Consider the following 19,282-nt stretch of genomic DNA (forward strand, 5'->3'; position numbering starts at 1 on the left):
GGGTGAAAAAAATTCCCCCCAAATCCCTTCTAAACCTCCTACCAATTACATTAAATTTATGACCCCTGGTTGATTACCTCTCTACTAAGGGAAATAGGTCCTTCCTATCCACTCTATCTAGGCCCCTCATCATTTTATACACCTCAATAAGGTCTCCCCTCAACCTCCTTTATTCCAAAGAAATCAAACCCAGCCTATCCAATCTTTCCTCATAGCTAAGATTCTCCAGTCCAGGCAATATGCTCATAAATCTCCTCTGTACCCTCTCTAGTCCAAGCACATCTTTCCTGTTTTATTTCACTATTATTGAATTGCCTTTTGTTCCATTTTTCCTCAGTTCTTTAAGCAGTACTACCTTAATTTGTGACTAATTGAATTCAGTTAGGTTTTCTGGATAAATAGTTAGCTTCAAACATTAAAAAATTATTTGGATTCCATTCGTTGTCATATAAGTTCACAAGACTTCCATCTTTTGCAGGAGGCCGAATATATTTTGCATCTCCTATAATATAATCGCCCACGACATCTCGAGCAAGAAACATTGCTTTAAATTGTAACTTCCACTGATGTGGTGCAGACGAGGACACCACCACCCCCGGAGGTTGCAAGGGTGACCTGTGCTTCTCATCAGTATGGCAGTAATAGCTGGAGTACAGAGAGTCACGAGCAAAATAAATCCCTTTTCCGTATACTGTAGCATGCACTCCATTTATTCTCCAGTCAAAATTCTGTGAACATATTGCTTCTACAAATTTGTTGCCCGTACCATGAAAAAGTATTCGCTCATTCAGTTCAATCCCATTTCTCATCTTCTTCAAATGAACTTTTTTTCTGCAATAAAATTCCCACAAGTCTAAATTATGAATTCTTTGAATTTGCTTGATTCGATTCTGATCCATTGTTTGTCCAAAGAGATTTGCGACTTTCTGATATTCATTTGAAGCTTTGTGCAATGGACTAAGCCGATAAGGCTGTCTCTGTCTATATTCTCCCAATGTAAAGGTATGTGGACTTCTTTATTTCCACATATTAAATTGAAAGCAGTGACAGAATAGGCCGTGCGTTTCACTGGCCGCTGCTTCCCTGTTGCTGTATTGGTTTGCTGCATTGTTCTGAAATCTAATGTGTTTTGCAGTGGAAAATGAAACACTGCGATGTGAATTCATCCTGAAAAGCCTTTCAATATCTTCACAGCTCACAGGAATTTCAGATGAACATATTACGAATGAATACTATCCCACTGTGTAATTTTAAGACCCCAGTGTGTATTAAGATGACATTTTCAGTGTTTAATCACTGTGTTTGTCTTATTTATCTGTGAGCTGCGAATCAGCTGATGGATCAGCTATTGCCGTGCTATCTAGCAAGATCATTCACAACCAATCTGCTGGGTCACAGCTCACAGCCCATGGCTCCAATCAGCCCTATCACAGCTTTCACTGTGCTGATCTCAGCACAGCTGCAGGTCTATAAATTCAATTTCCCTGCTGACAGAAATTTAAATCACGAGACCATGGAAATGTAATCTTCTAAAAATGGCAAGTTTTCAGCAGTTGATTTGGAGGAAATAAAAATGGGGCTTAGAATTTAAAAAAAAGAGCAGCCCACCTCCCAGGTACCTGGGTGGTCGAGATAGTGAGACATAAATTGTGTCATTAACATTGATTTCACAATTGAAATGTAAAAAGATATCAAATTAACCAAGGACATTAATGTGAAATTCCATTGTAAGCTCTATTGCGTTCCTAACACAGATGAGACTGCACACAGGGAGGTTAAAGTAACAGCGACCTCAGTCTTTAATAAGACACTCCAGGGTGAGGAACAGACCTTAGGGGCCGGCTTATATATAGTGCTCCCAAGGGATGCTGGGATCGCTTGGGACTTCAGGGGATGAGCTCCCTGGTGGCGGAATATGGGAGTGCATGCTTTACAGATACACAACAAGCTTCCTTTTAGGAATAAGAATTCAGAAGTTGACTTTGATGACATTCACATGCATAATGGCCAAACTTTAAAAGTGGTCAATTATATGGACTCAATGAAGCTGAAGATGGATGACCAGAAACCTGAAATGTTTGGTTTCAATTATGTGCAGTAGAAGATCTGAAGTTGAGCCTTATTTCCCTTTCAGCACTAAAATGCCGTTACAGTTTTGAAATTATGCACATTATGGTTATAGAAGTGTGTAGTAACCACCAGAGGCACACCAACAAGGAGTAGACACACTCCACAGTAATAATTGGGCACAAGCTTATTTCTACTGAAGAATTAAGTACACAATGGCTCAAAGCTGTGAGGGCAGCCTAACCTTTCAAAGCTAAGCTGTTTCAGGCTTTTAAGACAGACAGCTTCTTGTTGCCGCTACAGAAATACAGACCACTCTGTGTCTGAGGGAGAGAAAGTGAAAGCTCTCTTGAACCTCCACCGTTTAACTGATGAGATGGGGTCCAAGTCCATCATGTTAGGGTAAATGCCTATCCATTGATATATGAACAGGAGGCTCTCTAGCACGACTTAGCTGTACAAATGGAATGGAACAATATGTAGACTTAGGTATCGTTACATACTGATCTATTCACAATAACAAATGTTTGAGACTGTACATAATGACCCGATATTTGTAGATAATATTTAACATTTCAACTCCCCATTGTGAGCCTGAACATTTCATGATGCTGGCTTATTGTTGAGTGTCAGCTATGGCTCAGTTGATAGCACTCTTGCCTCTGAGTCAGAATGTTGTGGGTTCAAATTGCACTGTAGAGACTTGAACACAAAAATCTTGGTTGACACTCCAATGCAGTACTGAGGGAGTGCTGCACTGCTGGAAAGTCCACCTTTCAGGTGAGATATCAAGTCTCTCAGGTGGACGTAATCGATCCCATGGCGCTATTTTGAAGTACTGCAGGCGAGTTTTCCCTGGTGTCCCAGCCAATATTTATCCCTCAATCAACATCACTAAAAAAAAAAAGATAATCTGATCATTATCACATTGCTGTTTGTGGGAGCTTGCTGTGCACAAATTGGCTGCTGCATTTCCTATCACTCTTCTTCTTAGGCCATCCCCCAGAGTCGAGGATGACTTGCTTCCACATTAAAATTAGTTCTAAGATGACTGATGCCTGATGTTCCAGGTCCCAAACTTGATTTTAAAGGGTGGAAAATGCCTGTGTGTGGATTATATTACAACAATGACTACAAATCAAAAGTACTTAACTGGCTGTAAAGCATTTTGGGATATCCTGAGGTTGCAAAAGGTGCTGTATAAATGCATCCTTCTTTTTGAGAATAAGTGCTGAATCTAGCATTACAGAAAAATTGGGAGAATTTTAACCCCCGCCCCCCGCCCCCCAGGACATGGTGAGTGTGTCAGGGGCAGGTAAACCTCGGAAAAACCTGAAACCTGATCCCAGCGTGCCTACTTCCGGTTTAATTGGGGCGGTTGTTGTTGGCCGGGGGGGGGGGGGAAGTGGCAGCTGAGTAACCTGCTCACGGGAGGCAGGCCAGTAATTTACATATGCTAATCAAGGCCCTGTGCCAGATTGTAACAGACCTTTATACTTAATGGCTGCGGGGTGGGTTTCCCAGGATTTGGGAAACTCGGCAGCTGAATGGAGGCGAGAACAGCCAGATGCACCAGGCAAGTGCTTTTCATCACTGCTCGTGGGCAGGAGGAGCAGGAGTTTCCCCTAGCCTCCAAAATAACTTGTTGCGACCGACCCATTATCTGCCCCGACCCGAATTTCCTGCTCTCTTGCCCCTCCACCACCTCCAACAATCTCTCCCTCCCTGCCTCCTCTCCGCTCCTCAGCTGTAGCCTTGTACCACAGGCCTTCCTGCCCAACAGCCTTCTAATCTGTTAGGCTGCCGGCTGGGAAACAGCGAAAAAAATTCGGCAGGACCTCTGCATTACTTGCATTTCTGGGTTTACTGGCCGCTACAACTCTGCCGCTCCCCAACCACCTCCCCGGAAATATCAGGGCCATCACGAGTGAAACAAATCCAGCTCAGGCAACCCAATGTGCCAAAGTACTAAGGTTATTCGTCATGAGCATGGGTGATATATGCATTTATCTGAACACTGTGTCAGTCAACCTTCTCGATCCGCCTCAGGGCTCACTCCATAAGGAGCATAAGGTCTTTGCTCAAAGGTCTGGCCTCTGTTTTGCCATCTGGATTAGTAACACCTCAGGTGGTAGGAACCTTGAGATTGGACTTTTCCTTTCCCAGGAATGTGGTTGTGTCCTTGTCTTGCAGGAAATATGTGGACTGGCCAATGACCATTGCCTCAGGTTCTGTGGTTACTATATAGTTGGAGGGTCTATTGGCCCAGATATGAATGGGACCGATCATTAATCAGGACCTACCTACAGTTGAGTTGAGGTTTGTTCAGGTATCTGGGTCTGGAAAAAGATATGTTAAGGGATCTTTACATTGGCTTGTGGAGTCAGTATATATTCCTCAGAAGTTGCATAGTGCTGAGCCCCAGAGCATCCTCAAGTCTGTAGGTATATCCCTGAATGCCTTACTCGGAACATGCAGAATCGGTGCTCAAAATCTCTCTGGCAGCAATGATTTGTGCTTCCTTTCTGAGACTCACCAATTATGTGGAATTTATAGAGATATGGAAATTGATCATGCAATTGTGAATAGCTCGCGGCATCCTTTATTTTCCAATTATATTGTTCGACATTGTTGGGAGTTGAGGCGACTCCAAGGTAACACAACTAGTATTGGAAATTTGAAACCAAGTGAATACTGTGTGGCAAACTCGATATTTTGAATCAGGCATTTCTGCAGCTCTCCAGTGCAGTTAATGATTGGCCAGCTAGCCCGGCTCACTAATGGAACCTGGAGAGTAAACCCGTCACTGGAGGTTGATATTTTTCCCACTTCACTCATGATAACCTTGTAAGTCACTGTTGTACAGATAGTGTGGTCCGAGTTGGACAAGCAGAGCAGTGTTTACTAATGGTCTTTTTTGTAATTTTAGTTAAAACTTCAAAAGTACCCCTATCCCTAAGCCATGGCTCTGCCAACCTACACCCAAGTCCGGCCTTAGGTAAATGTGTTATGTACCTATAGGGGGAAGTGTGTACGCTGTATTAGAAAGACAGAAATACTACAGGTACAAATTTCTTTGTTATTTGCTTTCGAGACTCAAACATGGTAATGGCTTTCTGTACATGTCAGACACCCTGCTGACCAAAAAATAATTTTCATTTATAAATATTTGTGGGTTTCTGAAGATAACAGTCATTAAGTAGAATTTGAACAGCACATACAGCTATAGAAAATGTGAAATTGTTCTTTATATTAATTCTCGGGATATGGGCACTGATGGCAAGGCTGGCATTTATTGCCCATCCCTTGAGATGGTAGTGGTGCACCTTCTTCTTGAAGCACTGTAGATAGCAGTTTGATGTTAGGCCACTGAATTGCTGGGCCACTACAGAGGGTAGTTAAGAATCAACCATGTTGATGTGGGACTGAAGTCACATATAGGCCAGACCGGGTAAGGATGGCAAGTTTCCCTCTATAAAGGACATTAATAAACCAGTCCGACAGCTTCATGGTCAGTTTTACTGAAACCAGCTTTTTATTTTCAGATTTCTTTTCAGCTGTGTTCAAAATGCCTTTGTGAAATAAATCAAAAATCTGGAATACTTGACTTCAGCTCTGGACTCAGACCCATTACTCGTCTTTCTCTTTTTTTCTCTTGACCTCTCTATTTCCATAGTTTTGATCACAGACAAGGTCATCTCTGACAACATCCTTGCATCCCTCATCACCCACATCCCCCTATCCCTTTAGAATATCATCTCCACCCCAGAAAAACTCTCTTCAAACTCTCTCCCCTCCACCTTTGATGCCTTTGTCCCTAGCAAAATCTTACTCTTTAGTCTTGTGCATCCCCTGTTCCTTTAGCCCCACCGTTGTGCCTTGAGACGCCTAGTCGCCATGCTTTGGAATTCTTTGCCTGAATCTCTCCATTTTTTCTCCGGTTTTAAGACCCTCCTTAAAATCTACTTCTTTGGCCAGGCTTTTGTCATCCCTTCTAATATCTCCTTCTTGGGTTGGCATTAATTTTTCTAGGTTACACCTTTGTAAAGCACTTTGAGATGCTTTTCTATGTTAAAGGCTCAATGCAAATGTACGGTGTTATTGGAATAGACGGAAGTGAGTTCCATCTTCAACTGGTGGGATTGGAGGAGGAGGAAATGAGTGCCAGCTTGAAGTGGGGAGAGGGAAGAATACTGCAAGTTTGAACAGAGTGAGCGGGTAGAAGAGTGCAGATTGAATTGGAGGAGAGGGAGAAGGGGAGGAGTGCTAGATTGGATTGAGAAGGAATGGAAGAAGAGTGCCAGTATGATTTAGAGGACGAGTGTGTCTCCGTGAAGGGTAGAAATTGGATGGGGTATGGTGCCTCTATGAACTGGTTTGAGTGAGGGAGGCAGGGAGTGTGTGTGTGTGGGGGGGGTGATATTGGAGAGACTGAATGTTAAGATAACCTTTACGGAAGTAATAGTCTAGTTGAAAATCCAAATGTCAACTTTATTTTTTTTTAATATTAAAAATGTGTCAAATACTTAAAATTAACCAGAATGTTTAATTTTTAATGTAAAAGCTCAACATTTTCCAGGACAGCAATTCTGTGCCTTCAACATTTGGATTACGTTCATCAGGCTTTCATTTACTTGTGTTTTTCTCTAATTCAAATGGCATAAGGTATAAATAATTTACATCACAGGTTTATAATCAGGGGCATTCTCTGGTTTTCAGCTTTTTTGACACAATTGGTCAGATTTTGCTAATTTGCTAGATCACCATGTATGATACTGATCTGAAGTCCTATCTTAGAAGGCAGAAGCTCAGGTCCCTTCTTCCTCACTTGCACACACGCATCAGAATTAAGTAAAATGCTCTATTAGGTTTACACATAGTTTTGCATAAATGCCACACCTTCTCCTTTGTAACGTATTTCGCAGTTACCTATATGATACGTATATTGCTCAGGTAATAAAACAAATGTCACCAATTATTGGTGAAGAGCCACGGGACCTTTGCTTGCACACCACTGAGAAGTGGCTTCAGAAGACTTTGACGAGCCACGTGAGTCACTTCATCCCAAGCATTGCTATTTTCACAGACATTGAAAGTGGGGTTAACCGGATCCAAAACAAAAGGTCTGGAATTGAAAACAAACAATATTATCATTTACACTTATTTTAATGTTTGAAATTCTCAAGTAAGGGTCCTAAAAGCCCTGAGACCAGCAATCTTGGCACTTATGCCAGGAACCTTCAATGCCAATCAGTGAACTTCCTCAGGTGTGGGGAAGGTTTCCTAATTTACTGACAAATGGTGGGCATCTATGCCACTAGGGGAACATGGCCTTTAAGACTCTGGAAATACTGGAAGCTGTTGTCTGGATCGGTCATGTATTGACCGATTCCCCATCTATGGCAGATGCACAAGAAGCGCCCATGGGTGCCTGCTGGCAGTATTCAACTTAACTGACCCCGCTCAGATGCTAGATATTTTGGTGATGTCGGGAATGGAGGTTACTGATACCTACACTACTGCACTTCTGCACTTCTGCTAACGAAGCAGGGCCAAAGATATTTAGCCCCTTTGTCTTCACAATGTGGTGATCACTCCTACTATTGCTCTCATGGTTAGACATATCTGCAATGGTTAGGTTGATGTGGATGAGGTCAGGTAGGCTACTGCTCCATGTTGGTTCTTTCGTCACCTGATGCAAGCCTAGTCTGGCAGCTTTCACAACTTGACCAACTCTGTCAGTGATGGTACTACCACGTCTCACTTGGCAATGGACATTGAAGCCCACCATCCAGAGTATAATATGTGCTTTTGCTTCCTTTGGTGCTTTCTCCAAGTGGTGTTCAATAATTGAGATGGGGGGGGCATGAAATGTGGTGATCAGCTAGAGGTTTTCTTGGCCTTATTTGATCAGCTAACTCAGCATAGACCAGGAATCAAATCTGTGATACTCTGGTTTGTATGGCCTAGTGTCGTATCGGGCAATGTCTTTACCTACTCGGACTCTTGGGCTAGACTTACTAAACTTATCATAGGTCATCTAAACACTAAGAGGAGGCAAAGTATAACATAGTAGGAGGAACTCAATGACACTAATTGTAACTGTACATACGTGCTATTATTGCATTTAAAGGAGCACCTGAATTAGAATGTTTTTTTTCTAAATGAGTGCAGAGGCTAATTCAGACCACTGTAAATTCATGCTTCAGTTTTGTTAACTTATTCTTAGTTATTTACCTGCTTTGTTTCTGAAGAACTTTTTTCACAATATGAAAGTTTTCATCATAGTGATCACACCAGATGATAAAAATATCAGTGCAATTTACTAGGAACTTGAGTACTGCTTGGAGGCCTTGGACAAAGCTGAAAAATATGGGCTTTCCTGCCAACTGCCAGACATAGATGGTGATGAGTTCCATGGCATAGGAAGAAGGATGCCTCCGGAATCTATGAAGAAATATTAAATTGACTCAGTAATGGGTATCATACTCATATCAGGTTGAGAAACTGGCTTTATTTTAGAGCCAAAAAGGGCACTACTCCATCTAATACATCAGCACCTTAAGACCACTAATACTGCATTCAGATTGATTGCCAGGAACACAATTCTGCTGAGCATCTTTTAACTAGTGACACATGCAGGACTAAGAAAGAGGTACTTTTGAGAGAGTTTGAACAGCAGAACCACAAAGGTAATAATCTCTGCATTATTACCTGAGCCACGAGCAAATTGGCATAGGGTCAATAGAATCAGGGAGATGAATGCGTGGCTCAGAGTTTGGTGTGGGAGAAGTGGGTTTCGATTCGTGGGGCACTGGCACCAATACTCGGGAAAGAGAGAGCTGTTCCGTGGGGACGGACTACACCTGAACTATGCTGGGACCAGAGTTCTAGCGAACCGACTAACTAGGGAGGTAGACAGGGCTTTAAACTAAATAAGGTGGGGGGAGGGGGTGCGTGGGGGAGGACGGTCGCAGTGGAGAGAAATCTAGAATGCTAAAGAGGAACGAAAAGGAAGCAATGCAGGAAAGTGATTGTGGTAATCACTTATGTCAGGAAGGGACAGAGCATACAAACAAAAGAAAGAATGCACTAACAAATAGGGTCCAGGTAAGAAAAAATAGTGATATGACAAATAGGGCTATAGTACAAAATAATGTTAACATGTCTAATAATGTTAAAAAGACAAATCTAAAAGCATTGTATCTGAATGCACGAAGCATCTATAATAAGGTAGACGAATTAACAGTGCAAATAGATGTAAACGGATACGATATAATTGCAATTACGGAGACATGGTTGCAGGGTAACCAGGGTTGGGAACTGAATATCCAAGGATATTCGATATTTAGGAAGGGCAGGCAAAAAGGAAAAGGGGGTGGTGTGGCGTTGTTAGTAAAAGATGAAATCAGAACAATAGTGAGAAAGGATATTGGCTCAGAAAATCAAGATGTAGAATCAGTCTGGGTGGAGCGAAGGAACACTAAGGGGCAGAAAACATTGGTGGGAGTTGTCTATAGACCTCCAAACAGTAGTGGTAATGAAGGTGATGGCATCAAACAGGAAATTAGAGAGACATGTAACAAGGGTATTACAGTAATTGTAGATGACTTTAATCTACGTATAGACTGGCCAAACCAAATTAGTAATAATACTGTGGCGGATGGATTCCTGGAATGTGTACGAGATGGTTTTTTAGACCAGTATATTGAGGAGCCTACTAGGGAACAGGCTATCCTAGACTGGGTATTGTGTAATGAGAAGGGGTTAATTAACAGTCTTGTTGCGCGGGGTCCTTTAGGGAAGAGTGACCATAACATGACTGAATTCTTTATTAAGGTGGAAGTGAAGTAGTTCAATCCGAAACTAGGGTCCTAAATCTAAACAAAGGAAACTACGAAGGTATGAAGAATGAATTGGCTATGATAGATTGAGAAGATTCATTAAATAGGCAGTGGATAGGCAATGACTAACATTTAAGGAACGAATGCATGAATTGAAATAGTTATACATTCAATTCTGGCATATACACACAAAAGGAAAAGTGACCCAACCATGGCTAACAAAAGAAATTAAGGATAGTATTAGATCCAAAGATGAGATATACAAAGTTGCCAGAAAAAGTAGCAAGCCTGAGGTTTGGGAGCAGTTTAGAATCCAGCAAAAAAGCACCAAGAGATTGATTAAGAGCGGAAAAATAGAGTATGAGAGTAAACTTGCAAGGAACATAAAAACCGTGCAAAAGTTTCTACAAGTACGTGAAAAAAAAAGTGAAGACAAATGATGGTCCTTTACAGAGAGAAATGGGAGAATTTGTAATGGGGAACAAGGAAATGGCAGAACAATTAAATAAATACTTTGGTTCTGTCTTCACGGAAGAGGACACAAATAACGTCCCAGAAATGCTAGGGAACGAAGGACCTAGTGAGGAAGAGGAATTAAAGAAAATGATTATTAGTAAGAAAATAGTGCTGGAGAAACTAATGGGACTGAGGGCCGATAAATCCCCAGGGCCTGATAATTAATCTGCATCCCAGAGTACTAAAGGGAGGTAGCCATAGAAATAGTACATGCATTGATTGTCATCTTCCAAAATTCTATAGATTATGGAACAATTCCTGCAGATCAGAGGGTGGCAAATGTAACCCCACTATTTAAAAAAGGAGGGAGAGAAAACAGGGAACTACAGACCGGTTAGCCCAACATCAGTAGTAGGGAAAATGCTAGAGTCTACTATAAAGGAAATGATAACGGCACACTTAGATAATATCAATGGGATCAGACAAAGTCAGCATGGATTTATGAAAGGAAAATCATGTTTGACAAACCTACTGGAGTTTTTTGAAGATGTAGTTGATAGAATAGATAAGGGAGAAATAGTGGATGTAGTGTATTTGGATTTTCAGAAGACCTTTGATAAAGTCCCACATAAGAGGTTAGTGTGCAAAATTAAAGCACATAGGATTGGGGGTAATCTACTGGCATGGATTGAAAATTGGTTAACTGACAGGAAACAGAGAATAGGAATAAACGGGTCTTTTTTGGGATGATGGGCCATGACTAGTGGGGTACCATTGGGATCAGTGCTTGGGCCCCAGCTATTCACTATATATTATATAAATAAATGATTTGGATGAGGGAACCAAATATATTATTTCCAAGTTTGCTGACGACACAAAACTAGATGGTGTAGTGAGTTGTGAGGAGGATGCAAAGACGCTGCAAGGTGATTTAGATAGGTTGAGTGAGTGGCAAACACATGGCAGATGCAGTATAACGTGGATAAATGTGAAGTTATCCACGTTGGTAGGAAAAACATAAAGGCAAAGTATTATTTAAATGGGGATAGCTTGGGAAATATCGATGTACAAAGGGACCTGGGTGTTCTTGTACACCAGTCATTGAAAGCAAACATACAGATGCAGCAAGCAGTTAGGAAGGCAAATGGTATGTTGGCCTTCATTGCAAAAGGATTTGAGTACAGGAGCAAGAATGTCTTATTATTGTTATACAGGGCCTTGGTGAGACCACACCTGGAGTATTGTGTGCAGTTTTGGTCTCCTTACCCAAGAAAGGATATACTTGCCATATAGGGAGTGCAACAAAGGTTCACCAGACTGATTCCTGGGATGGCAGGACTGTCACATGAGGAGAGGTTGGGTTGACTAGGCCTGTATTCACTAGTTTAGAAGAATGAGAGGGGATCTCATTGAAACGTATAAAATTCTGACGGGGTTGGACAGACTGGATGTGGGAAGGATGATTCCCTTGGCTGGGAAGTCTAGAACAAGGGGTCACAGCCTCAGGATACGGGGTTGGACATTTAGGACCGAGATGAGGAGAAATGTTTTCACTCAGGAGGGTTGTGAACCTGTGGAATTCTCTACCACAGAAGGCTGTGGAGGCCAAGTCACTGAAATGATTTGAGAAGGAGATAGATTTCTAGACATAAAAGGCACAAGGGGTATGGGGAAAAAGCAGGAATATGGTGTTGAGATGGAGGATCAGCCATGATCATATTGAAAGGCAGTGCAGGCTCAAAAGGGCCGAATGGCCTACTACTGCTCCTATTTTCTATGTTTCTATGTCAAGGCAGCCTTAATCACATTCACCTACGACATTCTCTGTGACAACAACTACTGTGTGCTTTCCTACCCTGTCGTCTTAAGCCTCTCCACAAAGAGCAACACAATCAATGACTCCATCCTACTCCACTATCTCTCATTTTATTTTAACTTTGGGGGATTGCGCTCAACTTGTTCCACTCCTTGACCCAACAGAGTCAGTCTGCAGTAACAGCTAGTCCTCTCACCCCTGCAGTCACTTCCAGAGTGTTATGTATGGAAACAATACCAAAGTGTAAGACTTGCTACCAGTGGGCGCACCTGAGGGAGACCCAGGGGTCACCTGCATACCCTGGGCAAGGAAGGATAAAAGGCAGACTACCATGCTGCCTCCGCACTCTGGAGTTACAATAAAGAGACCAAGGTCACAGCAGTTCGAGCTTAAGATATACAATCTTGTAGAGTTATTCTAAACGTAACAATTGGTGACGAGTAACAGATCACGAACTTTCACATAGTTATGGCTGCCGTTGGTATTCTTGAGAGATTTGTTGAGGGTGATTATTGGGAAGCCTTCGTTGAGCGTCTTGACCAGTACTTGGCCAACTAGCTGGAAAAGGCAGAAACCGCGATCAAGTGCAGGGCGATTCTCCTCACCGTTTGCGGGTCCACGATATATGGCCTCATCAAAAATCGGCTAGCACCGACGAAACCAACAGACAAGACATATGAAGAGTTGTGCACGCTGGTTTGGGAACACCTCAAGCCGAAGGAGAGCATCTTGATGGCCAGGTATCGTTTTTATACGCAGCATCGCTCCGAGGGCCAGGACATGGCGATCTATGTCGCCGACCTAAGACGCCTTGCGGGACTATGCGTATTTGCTGAATTTTTGGGGGAAGTGTTGTGAGACTTTTTCATATTTGGAATTAGCCACGAGGTCATTCTTTGCAAAATGCTGTCTGCCGAATCCCTAGATCTGAGCAGGGCCATCACGATAGCCCAGGTTTTTATGTCCACGAATGATAACACTAAACAGATATCATTGCAGCATCGGAACTCACTGGCAAGTACTGTGCATAAAATAACGCCTTCAACAGGCAGAACTGTACATGGCAGGGCCTACACGACCGCAGAAGCCAGACCTAGACCAGAGTCCACCGTGGAGTGTGAATGTGAATCCATTAGCACCGTGTTGGTGCTGCGGGGGTAATCATCGAACCCATCAATGTTGATTCAAGCACTAAGTTTGCAAGGGCTGTGGAACAATGGGGCACCTCCAGCGAATGTGCAGACGTGCTGCGACTCACCACGTGGCAGAGGCGGCAGAAGATGACCGATCCGGCGCGGATCACGCTGAACAAGTAAGAGAGGCAACTCAACCCGAGGCTGAAGAGGAAGTGTATGGGGTACACACCTTCACCACCAAAAGCCCTCCAATAATGTTAAAAGTCAAATTAAACGGCATTCCAGTTTCCATAGAATTGGACACGGGGGCGAGTCAGTCAATTATGAGCCAGAAGGCTTTTGAGAAATTGTGGGGCAACAAGGCACAAAGGCCAAAACTAAGTCCGATCCACACCAAGCTGCTCACTTACACCAAAGAGCTCATACCAGTCATTGGCAGTGCAGCAGTGAAGGTATTGTATGATGGAGCTATGCATGATTTACCACTATGGATTGTGCCAGGCGATGGCCCAACGTTGTTCGGCAGAAGCTGGCTGGGAAAGATCCGATAGAACTGGGATGACAAAGCACTGTTTTCGAAGGATGACGCCTCGTGCGCCCAAGTGCTAAACAAATTCCCGTCGTTATTTGAGCCAGGCATCAGCAACTTCACATCAGCATCTGCGCCAAAGTGCAGATCCATCTTGAATAAAGAATCTGATCAGATACTGTAAGCTTAAAGTAATGTGAGACCATAGTCCTTTAATACAGGTCTCCCAGGGTGCCTCTCCAGCCTGTGAGGCCTCCTTATGTACAGGTGCTCCCAAGGGATTGTGGGATCCCTTGGGACTCCAGGAGATGAGCCCTCTGGTGGTTAAACAAGGTATTTACAGGTTTACATATATAACACTCTTCCACCCACTCCCCCCCCCCCCCCCAAAGTCAATAGCGTAACTATTTACAATGCAAGTTGATCTGGGGCCTTCCTTTCCCTGGTTGATTGTCTTGGTGCAAATGCTGGTTTTGGTGGGTCTCTTGTTGGGCCCTCGCTGGGCTGCTGCGCAGCTGGCCTTGCTGGGTGTGGTGAGACCTGCTGGGCTGCTGCAGGTGATGGGTTCTACTTTGTGGTCAACCGCTGGGTCGGTTGCCACTTGTGTGTTGGGGGGGGGTCGAAAAAATGTAGAGTCTATTGTGGGTTGTTCTGGATAATCCGTGAATCTGAGTTTGGTTTGGTCCGGTCCAAGTGTTTTCTGCAGGTGAGTCCATTTGAAAGTTTGACCAGAAACACCCTACTCCCCTCTTTGGCCATGACAATGCCGGGAAGCCACTTGAGACCTTGTCCATAGTTCAACACAAATACAGGATCATTAATCTCAATTTCGCATGACACATTTGCGCGATCATGATACGTATTCTATTGAAGCCGCCTGCTCTCTACCTGTTCATGTAGATCAGGGTGGACTAACGAGAGCCTTGTCTTAAGTGCCCTTTTCATGAGCAGTTCAGCGGGGCGAACCCCAGTGAGCGAGTGGGGTCTTATGCGGTAACTAAGCAGGACTCGGGATAGGTGAGTCTGCAGTGAGCCTTCAGTTACCCTCTCCAAGCTCTGCTTGATTGTTTGTACTACTTGCTCTGCCTGACCATTGGACGCTGGTTTAAACGGGGCAGATGTGACATGTTTGATCCCATTGTGGGCCATGAACTCTTTGAACTCGGCACTGGTGAAGCACGGCCCATTGTCACTCACAAGGACATCAGGCAGGCCATGCATGGCAAACATGGCCCGCAGGCTTTCAATGGTGGCAGAGGAAGTGCTTGCCAACATTATCTCACATTCAATCCATTTGGAGTATGCATCTACAACCACAAGGAACATTTTTCTCAAGAATGGGCCTGCATAGTCGACATGGACCCTGGACCACGGTTTGGAGGGCCAGGAGCATAAACTTAGTGGCGCCTCCCTGGGTGCATTGCTTAACTGCAAACAAGTGTTACATTTGTGCACGCAGGACTCTAAGTTTGCATCGATACCGGGCCACCACACGTGGGATCTGGCTATCGCTTTCATCATTACAATGCCTGTGTGGGTACTGTGGAGGTCACTAATGAAAGTGTCCCTGCCCTTTTTTGGCACCACCATCCGATTACCCCATCGGAGGCAGTCTGCCTGTATGGACATTTCATCTCTGTGCCGCTGGTACGGCTTTACTTCTTCCTGCATCACTAATGGGACACCAGACCAACTCCCGTGGAGCACAGTTTTTTTTACTAAGGATAATAAGGGGTCCTGGCTCGTCCTAATCTGTCGGGCGGTAACAGGTGATTGCTCACTCTTGAATGCTTCCATTATCATAACTAAATCTGCGGGCTGTGCCATCTCCACCCCTGTGGTGGCCAATGGCAGCCTACTGAGAGCATTGGCACAGTTTTCTGTGCCTGGCCTGTGGCAGATGGCGTAGCCGAATGCCGACAACGTGAGCGCCCATCTCTGGGTGCGGGCCGATGCATTCGTATTTATCCCCTTACTTTCAGAAAAGAGGGATACAAGTGGCTTTTGGTTGGTTTTCAATTCAAATTTGAGCCCAAACAGATATTGATGCATTTTCTTTACCCCATAAACACAGGTGGAAGGCTTCTTTTTCGATCATGCTGTAGGCCTTCTCAGCCTTAGACAGACGTCTGGATGCATAAGCAACCGATTGCAATTTCCCAGATTCATTAGCTTGTTGCAATACACACCCGATACCATATGACGATGCATCACATGCTAGTGCCAAATGCTTACATGGATCATACAACACAAGCAATTTGTTTGAGCATAAGTTTCCTAGCTTTCTCAAATACATTTTCTTGGCTTTTACCCCATACCCATCTATCTCTTTCATGCAGTAAAAAGAGTGCAGTGGTTCTAACAATGTGCTGAGACCGGTAAGAAGTTACCAAAGTAGTTCAGGAGTCCTAGAAACAACCACAGCTCAGTCATGTTTTATGCTCTCGGTGCGTTCTTGATTGTCTCCATTTTCGAATCGGTGGGCCTGATGCCGTCCAAGCGTTTTAACCTGAGCCCCACACGATTAAGCCGACTAAGAATCTCCTCCAGGTTCTGCAGGTGCTCGACGGTGTCTTCCAAGATGTCATCCTGGAAGATGTTAATTGCCTTGCATTCACCACCCTTGATGGTGGACTCCGAGACATCTGCGGATGTGCAGCGGCTGTCATGTGAGTCCTGCCCTGTACGTTACGATTCGAAAACATTACTTTGTTCACAGTACTTGCAGCAGCGCTCGTGTGCTGAGAGATTTATTTGGTATTGTCACTGGTGGCGAAAGACGCCTGGGCTATCGCTATGGCTTTACTCAAGGTTGGGGTCTCTACAGTCAAAAGTTTGAGAAGTATTACTTCATGGCCAATGCCAAGTACAAAGAAGTCCCTGAGCATGTGCTCCAAGTGTCCGTCAAATTCGCAATGTCCTGCAAGGCACCTTAGCTCGGCGATGTAGCTCGCCACTTCCTGGCCTTCAGACCTGTTGTACGTGTAGAACCGATACCTCGCCATCAGAATTCTTTCCTTCGGGTTTAGATGCTCCCGGACCAGTGTGCACAAATCATCGTACGACTTCTCTGTGGGTTTTGCTGGAGCGAGCAGATTTTTCATGAGACCATACGTTGGTTCCCCGCAAACAGTGAGGAGGATCGGCCTTCGTTTGGCAGCGTTCGCTTCTCCTTCCAGCTCGTTGGCCACGAAGTATTGGTCGAGTCGCTCCACGAAGGTTTCCCAATCATCTCCCTCCGAAAATTTCTCCAGGATGCCCACAGTTCTCTGCATTGTTGCGGTGGGGTTTTCATCTGTATCTCGTCGCCAGTTGTTATGTCTTGAATAAAGAATCTGACCAGATACTGCAAGCTTAAAGTAATGTGTGACCGTAGTCCTTTATTACAGGTCTCCCAGGGTGCCTCTCCAGCCTATGAGGCCTCCTTATGTACAGATGCTCCCAAGGGATTGTGGAATCCCTTGGGACTCCAGGGGATGAGCCCTCTGGTGGTTAAACAGAGTATTTACAGGTTTACATATATAACACATCTAGTCCCTGCTGCACAACCCGTTCATCACAAGGTCCGAGCAGTTTCATACATGATGCGAGAGAAAGTCGAGATCAAGCTGGACAGACTTCAATGAGAGGGGATCATATCGAAAGTCGAGTTCAACGAGTGGGCCAGTCCAATTGTTCCGGTGTTGAAGAGCGATGGGACAGTCAGAATCTGCGGGGACTGCAAGGTAATGATCAACCGAGTCTCGTTACAGGACCAGTACCCACTACCCAAAGTGGATGACCTGTTTGCAACGCTATCAGGGGGAAGTCGTTCACCAAGCTGGATCTAACCTCTGCTTACATGACATAGCAGCTGGCTGAACCTTAGAAAAAAGTGATGTGCATCAACACGCACACAGGATTGTTCATATACCATAGATGCCCCTTTGGGATTCGTTCGGCGGTGGCCATCTTCCAGAGGAACATGGAGAGTCTGCTGAAATTGGTTCCGTGCACCGTGGTGTTCCAAGATGACATCTTCATCACTGGCTGCAACACCACCGAACACTTGCACAACCCGAAAGATGTTGTCAAGTAACTGGACAGAGTGCAACTCAGGTTGAAACGCTCCAAATGTGTTTTCCTGGCGCCAGAGGTCGAATTTCTGGGGAGAAAGATTGCGGTGGATGGCATCAGACCCACGGACTCAAAGACGGAGGCCATCAAGAATGCACCCAGACCATAGAATGTGACGGAGCTGCGTTCACTCCTGGGATTCCTCAACTATTTTGGTAACTTCCTACCGGGGTTGAGCACTTTGCTGGAACCATTGCATTTATTGCTACACAAGGGTGACGACTGGCTTTGGGGTAAAGTTCAAAAGACAGCCTTTAACAAGGCCAGAAACCTGCTATGTTCCAACAAGTTACTTGTATTGTATGACCCGTGTAAACGTTTAGTACTAGCTTGTGATGCATCTTCGTATGGGGTCGGTTGTGTGTTACAGCAGCCAATGGGTCAGGTAAACTGCAAACGGTTGCATATGCGTCCAGAAGCTTATCTAAGGCTGAAAGAGCCTACGGTATGGTTGAAAAAGAAACATTAGCATGCGTATATGGGGTTAAGAAAATGCACCAATACCTATTTGGGCTCCGGTTCGAGCTCGAAACTGACCACAAGCCGTTCATTTTGTTCTCAGAAAGCAAAGGTATTAACACCAATGCTTCATCCAAAGATGGGCACTAACGTTATCTGCGTATGATTATGTAATCCGCCACAGACCAGGCACAGAGAACTGTGCGGATGCCCTCAGTCAGCTACCATCGGGGTTGAAATGGCGCAACCCGCAGACTTTCTCCTTGTAATGGATGCTTTTGAGAGCGAGGCGTCACCCATCACTGCTCACCAGATCAGGACCTGGACCAGCCAGGACCCGGTGCTATCACCAGTAAAAAGCTGTGTCCTCAATGGGAGCTGGTCGGCGGTCCCAGGGGCAATGCAAGACGAAATTAAGCTGTTCCACCGACGCAAGGACGAAATGTCCATCCATTCAGACTGCCTCCAATGGGGGAATTGTGAAATTTTGCCAAAAAAAGGCAGGGAAGTGTTTATACGCGACCTTCACAGTACCCACCCAGGCATAGTCATGAAGGAAGCTATCGCCAGGTTGCATGTTTGGTGGCCTGGCATTGACTCGGAATTGGAGTCATGTGTACACCAATGCAACACTTGCTCACAGTTGAGCAATGCACCAAGGGAGGCCCCACTGAGTCTGTGGTCATGGCCCTCCAAACCGTGATCAAGGGTCCACGTAGATTTTACTGGCCCCTTTCTAGGAAAGATGTTCCTAGTAGCAGTGGACGCTTACTCTAAATAGATTGAATGTACAATAATGTCGTCATGTACCACTGCCACCATTGAAAGCCTCCGGGCCATGTTTGCTACCCATGGTTTG

General features: G+C 44.5%; 1 protein-coding gene and 1 pseudogene across 1 annotated transcript in view; both read right to left on the reverse strand.

The window, feature by feature from the left end:
* Positions 1–367: 367 nt before the first annotated feature.
* Positions 368–1,108, reverse strand: LOC139235121 (protein mono-ADP-ribosyltransferase PARP11-like; annotated as a pseudogene).
* Positions 1,109–7,023: 5,915 nt separating this feature from the next.
* The window catches only part of LOC139259126 (2'-5'-oligoadenylate synthase 1-like), a gene marked incomplete at its 5' end in the record, with an annotated part of 55,574 nt that continues 43,315 nt past the window's right edge, over positions 7,024–19,282 (reverse strand). The window contains 2 exons of the mRNA XM_070874877.1: positions 7,024–7,192; positions 8,305–8,514. Coding sequence (XP_070730978.1) covers positions 7,036–7,192; positions 8,305–8,514 — 367 coding nt within the window. The remainder of the gene's footprint in view (positions 7,193–8,304; positions 8,515–19,282) is intronic.

This window comes from Pristiophorus japonicus, chromosome 1 (assembly GCF_044704955.1).
Source record: "Pristiophorus japonicus isolate sPriJap1 chromosome 1, sPriJap1.hap1, whole genome shotgun sequence".
Classification (NCBI taxonomy): domain Eukaryota; kingdom Metazoa; phylum Chordata; class Chondrichthyes; family Pristiophoridae; genus Pristiophorus; species Pristiophorus japonicus.